Here is a 10,744-nt window from a genome sequence, read left to right on the forward strand (position 1 = left end):
TCTCTCTCTCTCTCTCACACACACACACACATGCAAGCACTGGCTGGGCCCAGAGGGAAGGTGAGAGGGAGTGAAGGTGGAGGGGGGGTGGCACAGGGCCATCGAAGCGTAGCTCCTCCAGCCTGGTGAACGGTGCACCCGACTGCAGCTGGCCCTGGAGGGAGCCTCCCTCCCTTGAACTTGGAGCCCCAGCTTGCAGGGGTCCTGGAGCGTCGTCCTTCTCTGTGTGAGCGTGTGCGGGTGTCTGCAGGGGTTCACCGGCCCCCCTTATACCGGGGCTGGGCCAGGCAGCCATGGCCGACGAGAAGACCTTCCGCATCGGCTTCATTGTGCTGGGACTCTTCCTGCTGGCCCTCGGCACGTTCCTCATGAGCCACGACCGGCCCCAAGTCTACGGCACCTTCTACGCTATGGGCTGCATCATGGTGATCGGGGGCGTCATCTGGAGCATGTGCCAATGCTACCCCAAGGTAGGCAGTGGCCGCATCGGGAGGGCTGCTGGCCCAGGCCCAGGAGGGTCGGGGACTGTGCTTCTGTTCTGGGTATGGTCCCCCATCTTTCCCTGGTTTTTCCATCCTCCCCTCCTCCCCTCTCTCTTTCCTTCCCTCTGCCCTCCTGAGCATCCCTCCCTCCGTCGATCCCTCCTTCCTGTTCCTCCATCCCTCCGTCCCTCCCTGTGTGCCTCCCTCATGTAAGGACTAATCAGAAGCCCCTTGGGTCTGGAACCCTGAACCATGAAGGAGATGGAAGAAACCCAACCCACGATTCTGTGCTTGTGGCCACAACTAAGGAGTAGTTTCCTGCCTGCCAGGCATTCCTGCTTTCACAGAGTCACAGTTCATCCTCATCTGGAACTTTCTGGTACTGTCTGTAGTTCATTTCAGAGCGGAGTGAGGAAGTACCAGGCTCAGAAAAGTGAGGTTCCACAGCTCCCAAGGGTCAGAGTCAGGGTTGCCAGTCAGCCACGTACGTAGGACTTAAAGTACAAGCCTCCCCCTTGGAGGGCTTTCCCTGTGTCCCGGAGCTGCGGAGAGTTGCGGGGCGGGTCTGCAGTAACCTTGCCGACATGGGTGGGGCAGCTTAATGTACTCTTTCCTTTAATGTACACCTAGCCTTATCAGTGACTTAGTGATGAGAAGAGCACTGGTTTGGGAGTCCTGAGTTCTAGTTCCAGCTCTGTCTCAAACTCTGTGGGTCTTTGCCTTTCTGAACCTTGGTTTCTTTCATCTGTAAAAGGGGCCCCAAGCTCCTACTTCTTCCAGCCTCCCGGAGTTATTATGAAGACCAGAGAAGAGACAGGAGGGAGGACTGTTTTGTGACGAGTAGGGTGTTGTATATAGGAGAAGAGCTTCCAGTCTCATTGTTGCTGGTCCTCCCAACAATGTGTGGACCATGTCAGGAGCTGTAATCCTTCAGGGCCCAGAGAGGATGAGCGACTTTTCCAAGATCACACAACTGGTCAGACAGACCCAGGGAGAGAAGGAGAGAACTTGGGCTCTGTCTCTAACTGCTGGGCAGACTTTGGTCAAGCACCTTCCCTTTCTGAGCCTGTTTCCTCATTTGTACAAAGTGTGTGTCAGGAAGTGGGGGGGGGTGAGGGGGTCCCTTGAGGGGCCCTGTGGGTCCTGACATGTAAGGATATAGGCCTCCAGGTCCTGGGTAGCCCCCACGACATGCAGCCCTCCCACCTGGGTGGCTGTGCTCAGGGGTTCTGGGGAGGAGGGAGGAAGCTCCTGGGGGCCTGGGCCCGGCTCTCCCCAGCCCTGCCCCCTCCATGGGCCAGCCCCGGGCTTCAGTGTGTTCAGTGCTGGGGCGGTCTGGACTGGTTTGTAGCCATTTACTGAGCAGTTTACAGTCAACGAGCCTCTGTGCAATGCCCTGAGCACAGGTCACTGTGAGAAGAAGTCCCTAGGACCCAAGCCACCTGTGTCCCCACCTGTGTTGTCATCCTCCCAGTGAGGAGGAGGCTGGATCCTGGGGCCTGAGAAGGGGACAGCAGGGGTGTGGAGGTCCTTCCTGTCCTCTCCCCCTTTACCAGAGGTGGCTCTGCAGGGAGGTGGGGGGGGGGTGGAAGGGAGAGGGACCCAGTGGCAGTGACGGGTGAGGGAGGAAGCGGAGAGGGAACCCTACTGGGTATTAATGAGTAACTGTTGATAGGTTCACGTGTTCAGGTGCTGGGGAGGCAGCAAGGCAGGGTAGAAACAGTGTGCACTTTCGTGTCCAGCAGGCCCAGCTTCAACTCCCTCCTCCCTCTGCCCCTCTTCTGTGACCTTGGTGGAGCCTTGCATGGGCCCGTGTGGGGAACCAGTGGGGTCTTGTGTCGGTGAGGTGGCATCAGACATTGTCCTCAGGAATGGTGTTTGCGGCATTGGTCAGGTCTCTGAATGTGTGTGCAGGGGTGTGGGCACTGGTGTGGGTCTATGTGAGTGTGTGTTTTAGAGACGCAGGCAAGGAAGGAAAATGTGCTGTGGACCAGGGAGGTGTGCTAGAGGGAGGGGCCCTGTCTCCTACATCGTCTCTGTGCCTGGCCCATCAGAGCCCTCAGCAAATGCTGGTGCCCATCCTCCCCTCCCTCTCAGTGCCCCACAAATGGGAATTGTCTGGGTTGAACAAAATATAAATATAAGGGTAGGGAATCAGCCAATTAAGATATAGTAGTAACAAGATTTTAGCTGTCCCTGTCTTTGAAGGACTGGGGATCTTGTCAGGGAGATAATTTTCTGCCTGTCAGGGAGGGAGTAGGCTTCACGGAGTAGATGAGCTAGCCTTCAAGCTAAGTTGAAGTTGGCCAGGCAGAGAAGATGGAGGGAAACTTCCCAGGAAGAAGGAACAGCACGATCAAAAGAATGAGGTAAAAACAAGGAGAGTGGGTCAACATGGCTGTTGCCCGGTGGCAATTGGAAGGAAGGTGGAGACAGAATGGACTCAGCTCCGCAGGGCCTGGGATGCCATGCTAAACAATTTGGACCTTACCCTTTAGTTGATGAGACAAGAGAGGGACATGACTATCTTTGCAGTTGAGGGAAGTTATCAGGCTGACATCTGAGAGGAGGAAGGGGCAACTAGGCCAGTGGAGGAAGCTCCTACACTGGGCTGGGTGAGAAGTGATGGGGCCCTGCACTGCCTGCAGCAGCATTTGAACCCAGGACTGCAGAACGGAGAAAACATTGTTCATTCAGCAAATGTCCAGTCCCTGCTGTGGTTGGATATAGGACTGAGCTTCTACTGAGTTTATCTCATTGACTTTTTGAAGTAGACTTGGTCAGATGTCGCGGTCAGCCAGACTTCAGGCATGACAGGAGGAGGAATTGGGGCAAAGTTGGAAGATGAGACAGTCAGGGATGCTGTGTCCATTGGCGGAGGGGGCCTGGGCTGCTGGGAGAAGGGAAGGGTTGGCAGAGAAAAAGTCTAGGACCAGGCCCCTGACTGGTGGTGAATGGATCTGTCTTCTCCATGGGTATCCCTCTCTCCCTCTGCTCCCTTCCTTTGGTGACTGCTTGGTGCTCTGCTGAAACACAAATCTGTCTGTATATTCTCCTGCTGAGAACTTCTCCAGGGCTCCCATTGCCTCTGGGTAAACAGTGAACTACTTAGTCTGATGTTCTGGGATCTTCATAGTCTGGTATCCCCTCACCAGTTTCAACACTGTCTGTCTCCCCCACTTTAAAGGACTTGTGTTCTAACACATTCTAGACTTTCCTTTTCTATCAGGCTCTTCATTGTGGTGATAATGGTGATGATGTATTGTGATGATGATGATGCTAATAGTGAACATCATTGTGGTGATGATGGAGATGGTGGTGGGGTGGTGACGATATGAGGATAATATTGATGGAGGTGATGATGGTGGTGGTGGTGGTGATGGTAATGATGATATGATGATGGTGATGGTTGTAGTAATGGTGATAATGGTGATGTGTTGGTGATGATGGTGATGGTGGTGATGGAGATGTTGGTGATGTGATGATAATATGATGATGCATATTATAATGATGGGGATGATGATAGCAGTAATGGTGATGGTTATAGTAATGGTGATAATGGTGATGTGTTGTTGGTGGTGATGATGGTGATGGTGGTGATGGAGATGATGATGGTGATGATGGTGATAGTGATGATAATATGATGATGGTGATGGAGATCATGATAGTGGTAGTGGTGGTGATGATGGTGATAGTGATGGTAATGATGCAATGATAATGTTGATGGAGATGATGATGGTGGTGGTAGCGATGATGGTGATTGTTGTAGTAGTGGTGATGATGGTGATGGTAGTCGTGATAGTGATGGTGATGGTGGTGGTGATGATGATGATGGTTGTAGTAATGGTGATAATGTTGATGGAGATGATGGTGGTGGTGATGATGATGGTTGTAGTAATGGTGATCATGGTGATGTGTTGGTAGTGGTGATGGTGATGATAGTGATGGTGGTGATGGAGAAGATGATATGATGATGATGTTGATGGAGATGATGGTGGTGGTGGTGATGATGGTGATGGTTGTAGTAATGGTGATAATGCTGATGGTAGAGGTGGGCATAGTGGGTGTAGTGATAATGATGATGGTGATGGTGGTGAAGAGGAGAAGTGGGAGGAAGTTTTGATTGGGCCATGAGGTAATGAGGCAGAGAAAGGGGAAGCTTCTAAGAAGTACAGAGCCAGCTGGCAAGTGCAGGGTATCCTTGGAGAGTGTGGAAGCTACCGAGATCCATTCCTTATTTCTAGACATTTCAAGGAAGCTCACTCTGCATAGGAGTTCTAGGAACCTCTCCATCCATCATTTCCTTCCTCCCAGCAGGATGGAATTTTCTGGGGCAGACAAGTGTCTTTTACTCATCACGCTCTGTAGGAAGAGACAAAAGGAGTTGCTGTTTACAACCTTGTTATAACACAGTGGGGTCTTGTCAAATATTTGTTGAACAAATTTTCAGTTGAGGAGAGCAAGACTCAAAGAGGTCAAATAATTTCATCTTCAGTAGCATGAACTATGGTTTACTGAGCAGCTACTATGTGCCCAGCATTGTGCCAGGGGCTTCCTTCTACATTATCTCATGGGATCTTCGCGGCAACCCTAGGAGATAGGTATCTCCAGCCCCACTTAAATATGCATAACATAAAATTTACTGTCCTAATCATTTTTAAGTGTATAGTTTTTAAAAATATATATACATTTTTTATTTTTTAGTCCTCTCTATACCAATATGAGGCTCAAACCCGCAACTCCCAGATCAAGAGTCACACGCTCCCCCAGCTAAGTGAGCAGGGTGCTCCTACAGTTCAGTAGTGTTAATTAAATGCACACTGTTGTGCAAATCTCCAGAAGTCTTTCCATCTTGCCAAACTGAAACTTACTACCCATTAAACAGAAACTCCCCACCCCTCTCCCTCCAGTCTGTGGCAACCACCATTCTACTCTGCCTATGAATTTGACTATTGTGGGTATCTTATGGAACTGGACTCCTACAGCATCTGTCTCTTTGTTACTAGCTTATTTCTTCAAGACTCATTCATGTTGTAGCATGTGTCTGAGCTTCCCGACTTTCTAAGGCTGAATAATGACCCATTGTGTGTATGTGCCACATTTTCTTGATCCATTCATCTGCTGTTGGACACTTGGGTTCTTTCCACCTTGTGGCTGTTGTGAACAGTGCCCGCCAATATCTCTTTGAGGTTAGCCCCTTTTATAGAGAGGCACATAGAGGCTCTGAGCAGAGAGAAGACCTGCCCAAGGAAGGACTCTTCCACAGTCTCCCAGACCCTCAAAACAAGGCTTCTCTGTCTCATCCCGCTGACTCCTTTATGACCTGCCTCCCCTCTGCCATCCGGTCCCCACCCCACGTGCTGCACTTACAGAGACCTCCTGATCCCTGAATGTTCCAGAATGGGGACTAGTGGGTGCAATTACAGCCATTCACCTCCCTGTCCCCCACCACAACCTCTGTGCCAAGAAATACATGATACTCGCTCACCAGATATGGATGAAGCCCCTACACTGTGCCAGGCACCTTCTGGGCACCGGACAAGTATCCTGGGAAGTGACAAGATACCTGTCCTCTGGGGCAGGGATGTTTGGCTCATTTGCTCAGTGCTGCCCCCTAGTGCCTGAAAGACTGCCTGGCACACAGCTGGTGCCCGGTAAATGTCTGTTGGGTGAAGAGCCCCTGGGAGTAAGAGCCCAGAGATGCCTCCACCCCCTGGAGTTGGGCCCTGAGCAGGCTCCTCTGCTGTCACACGGAGGCCCACCCCGGTCAGGATGGCTGTGGGAGCCAGAGAGAAGCCTTCTTTCCTTTGTCCTGCAGATCACCTTCATACCCGCTGACTCTGACTTCCAAGGCATCCTGTCCCCAAAGGCGCTGGGCCTGCTGGAGAATGGGCTTGCTGCTGAGATGAAGAGGTAGGTGTCAGGCTCTCCAGGACAGGGGTGGAGCAGGGGGAGCCCCTCAGGCCGGTCTCCTCTTTCAGTGGAGGGTGATGGAGAGGGGTGGGGGGTATCCGTCTGCTGGGTCCAGCTTCCTGCTTTGCCCCCTCGCTTACTGAGAGAATGCTGTTTGAAATCAGGACTTGTTTTGAACCCTCAGTTCTATGAGGGAGGCATTATTATCCCCCATTTTAAAGATTGGGGAACTGAGGCTCAGGGCCTTTGTCCTGTCTGAGGGCAAATTCGTGGCTGACCCAAATAAAAAACAGGTGTAGCTCTAAATTCCAAACAGCTGTGACATCTTCTATGGCAAAAAAGGGGCATGTGGACAGCCAGACACAGCCCTGTGGCTCTCCACTTACCAGCTGTGGGATTTGGGGAATGCAATGTGCCTCTCTTTGCCCCATCTGCAAAACAGGGGTACTAATCACACCTTCCTCCCAGGGCTTCAGGGAGGGGTGAGGGAGTTAATGTAAGGAAGCACTAAGAACAGAACCTGGTGCGTGGTGGGCCCTCTCTCAGTGTGCCTTCATTAGCAAGGCATATTTTCTATCAACCTGAGATCAAAGCAAGCAGTTGGCACTCATTACTTCCTCCAGTCCTCATAGGAACCCTGGGAAGTGGGGCTGTTGGGCCCTTTACACGAGCAAAAAACTGAGGCTCAAGAAGCACAATCGTAGGGCACATGGGTAGCTCAGTCAGTTAAGCATCTGACTCTTGATTTCAGCTCAGGTCATGATCCCAGGTTCATGAGATCGAGCCCCGCCTCTAGCTCTGCACTGGGCATGGAGCCTGCTTGGGATTCTCTCCCTCTCCCCCTCACCCTCTCTTTCTCTCTCTCTAAAACAAAACAAACAAGCAAGCAAACAAAAAAAGAAGTATAATCACAGGCCTCAAACCTCCCAGGGAGCCACGGATGGACCAGACCAGACCTGCCTCCGTGGAGGTGCCAGGCCTGGCTCCCCAGGACACAGCAGCGAGCACTCCCGCCCTGGATGTGTGTGGGGTCCCTGGGGTCCCACCCTCCACACCCTCTGGAGGCTGAAACTCTGCACTCAGAAGGCTGGGCTGCAGGTCCAGGGTCTGTGGTCAGGGCTCTGAAACTCTGCTTTGCTTGCAGAAAAAGGTAGTGATGATATTTTCTGTTCCTGGCGTACAGAGTGACCACATGTCCCCAGGGGAGTGAGGTGGCTAGACCCTGGGTGGGCATAAAATGGTCATACAGGAAGAGCTACTGCACCTAGCTGAGCCCTGGGCTCCTCCTGTGTGACCGTGGGCAAGGGATCTAGTCCCTGCGCCTCACTTTCTGGAGAGGCAGTAGAGCACATAGGGAAGGGCACGGGATGGGATGTCTGGAGCCCCAACACTGTAACCTGGTGTTTGAGGCACTCGGGGCGACCCAGCCCAAGTCTCCATGCTTCCCTGCTCCCAGGTAAGGTGGGGATTCGAGGAGCCCCCTGACACAGCCTGAGGCAAGGAGCACGCACTAACCGGGCTGTTGCTGCTGCTGCGTCCTCAACTGAACCACGGGAACGATTGCTCGGCTTCACGGTGCAGGATAAATGCGGTGGGAGTTGGGGGCTCTTAGCTCACCATCTGCGGCGCAGCACATGCTTCGTCAATGCAAACTGGTCTGCGGTTCACAAGTGGACTCTTGGGGTTAACCTTGGGGACGTGCAGTGAGAAGAGCACTGACTGGTCTGAGAGTCTGAGCTCTGCCAAGACTTGTTGGGCCTCAGTTTTCTTATCCGTGGACTGGGTACAGTTACCTCCCCTAAAGTCCAGAGATTAGGGGAGACCAGATGTCCAGAGCAGCAAGGGTGGGGGGGACAATACCGATGTCTCCTCCTGTGGTGTTCGCTAAGTGGACTCACCTGCCTGTTCTTTCTCTGCTCTCTGCCGTGCCCTGCCCAGCCCTCAGCCCCCATACATCAGGCTGTGGGAGGAAGCTGCCTATGACCAGAGCCTGCCCGACTTCAGTCACATCCAGATGAAGGTCATGGGCTACCATGAGGACCCTCGCCCGCTGCTGGCCCCCCAGCCAGGAGCCAGCGATGGAGGACAAGGTGGCCCCTGTGGGTCTCAGGGCTGGATGGAGGCTGCGGTGGTCATCCACAGAGGCTCGGATGAGGACGAGGGAGGAAGCAACCCGACTCCGAGCAGGCCTGGGTGAGTGGGCGGAGTGCAGGGGTGGGGTGCTGCTCAGTTCCTGTGTGAAGCAGGCAGGGCTGTGGGCCACTCAGGGCTGGTTGGGGACATTTGGGAGTAGAGAGGGTGGGGGGTGCGTGGGGACACCCTGAGAGGCAGCAGGTAGAGCAGACACACGAGTCTGGCTTAGTCACCCAGGCCTGGGTTCAAATCCCAGCTCCTCACTGTGTAGCTTTGGCAAGTTTCTTACCCTCTTAAGCCTCAGTTTCCCCATGTGGGAGCAATCACTCCCACCTCAGAGGGCTATTGTGAGAGCTGGGACAGCAAGTTCAAATCTGAACTCTGCTGCTGATGCACTCTGTGACCTCGGGCTGGGCACTTGCACCCGTCCTGTCCTGGGCTGGTTATGATCTGGGTTCCCATCCATCCATTTATTCACTCATCCCACCAACATTGCCAGGCACCTACTCCCACCAGACCGCAAAGGCTCCCACCCTGAAGGAGCTCCCAGTCCAATGGGGGAGGTGACGAGGGAACAGAAGGGTATGGTATGTGTGTGTGGTGGAGGCTGAGGGCCCACAGGAGACCCCTGAGTGGCCAGAGAGGCTGGGAAAGAACCTGGTTTAGATCATAACATGGGGATCATAACATAATCCCATTTCTTTTTTTCAAATCACAAGTAGGCAGAGAGGCAGGCAGAGAGAGAGAGGGGAGGAAACAGGCTCCCTGCAGAGCAGAGAACATGACGTGGGGCTTGATCCCAGGACCCTGTGATCATGACCTGAGCTGAAGGCAAAAGCTTTAACCCACTGAGTCACCCAGGCACCCCCCCCCCATTTCTTGAGCACCTACTATGTGCGCAATGGACTTTGCACACACCATGTGCTGTAATCCTCAGAGACAACCATAAGAGAGTACGATTACGCTGTCCCACTTTATAGGGGAGGACACTGAGCCCAGACAGGCAAACTCACCTACCCTGGGCCTTGCAGCTAGTGGCTAGAACTGGGACCCAGACCTTCTGACTCGGGGCTACCCTGGCTCTCTGGTCCTTTGCTCCTGCAGCCACCAGGCCTGTCCCCGGGGCCCTGCACCCTTGGCTTCCTTCCAAGATGAGCTGGATGTGGACTCCAGTGAGAGCGGCAGCCCCAACCCCTCGCCCCCAGAGGGGGAGGAGCCTCATCGCCCAACTCGGGAGCCCTGGGCCTGCAAGTGCCAGCTGGACCGCTTCCACGACTTTGCCCTGATCGACGCCCCCATGACAGAGGATGCGCCCCCAGAGGGCCAGCAGTGGGCTGCTGCCCTGTCCAGCTATCAGCAGCCATCCCAGAGGACAAAGGAGGAGGAAGAGAAGACTTTAGACACAGGCGCCGAGGAGCCAGAACAGGAAGAAGAAGACTTGTACTATGGGCTGCCAGACAGCCCTGGGGACCCCCTCCCAGACAAGGAAGTGGGCTTTGAGCCTGATGCCCAGGCCTGAGATGGATCTTCTCCCTGGGTTCTAGCCCCGCACTGCCGCTAACCCCCATGTGACCTCACGGGGCCTCAGTGTCCCTGTCTGCAAAATGGGGTTATGTGGAGGTTCATGCGAGACAGCGGGCCGGAGAGCACTTGGAGGGCTCAAAACGGAGCTCAGGGAGGGGATGCTTGCTGTCTGGGAGACATTGCTTTCACTGTTCACTTTCTTTGGTGAAGTGTTGAAGGTAAAATACGGTTCCCTGAGAAGATTTGCAGCTGCTGGGGCCCTCAAGAGCCTTTTCTGCCTCCCCCCATAGCGGGTCTCTGAACAGAACCTTCCTTGGTGCTATCCCTGAGGCCCTGATCCTCAGTGAAGGCTCAGGGTGCCTGTTCCTGTGAAGTCCTATAGCCACCCCCTGATGTCCCCTCTGCTGTCCCGTACCCAGATGGACGGTGTGATCTTTCTTCATCAGAGCTTAACCACGTCTATCCTGCCCAAATTCGTCCTGTGTTTCCCATTGCCCCAGATCCAAAACCTGGCATGCCTCACCTCCGTGGACCTTCTGACTTTCTCTCTGGTCAGCCCCATGCCACGACCTCTGCTCCTCCAATGCCAAGTCCTCCTTCACTCCCCAAGCCCATCCCAGGCCTGTCCCCTCCACCAGCATGCCCTTTGCTTCCGTGTCTGGCAAATTCATGCTCATCCTTCAAACCCCGGC

The 10,744-nt window shown here is 53.8% G+C and overlaps 1 protein-coding gene across 1 annotated transcript; it reads left to right on the forward strand.

Moving 5' to 3' along the window:
- BSND (barttin CLCNK type accessory subunit beta) lies at positions 1-10,300 on the forward strand. Its single transcript, XM_082686178.1, has 4 exons — positions 1-470; positions 6,301-6,395; positions 8,334-8,588; positions 9,633-10,300. The coding sequence occupies exons 1-4, from the start codon at positions 294-296 to the stop codon at positions 10,045-10,047; spliced, it is 942 nt and encodes a 313-aa protein (XP_082542304.1). The 5' UTR covers positions 1-293; the 3' UTR covers positions 10,048-10,300.
- The last annotated feature ends 444 nt before the right edge of the window (positions 10,301-10,744 follow it).

This window comes from Mustela nivalis (assembly GCF_964662115.1).
Source record: "Mustela nivalis genome assembly, chromosome: 10".
NCBI classification, from domain to species: Eukaryota; Metazoa; Chordata; class Mammalia; order Carnivora; family Mustelidae; genus Mustela; species Mustela nivalis.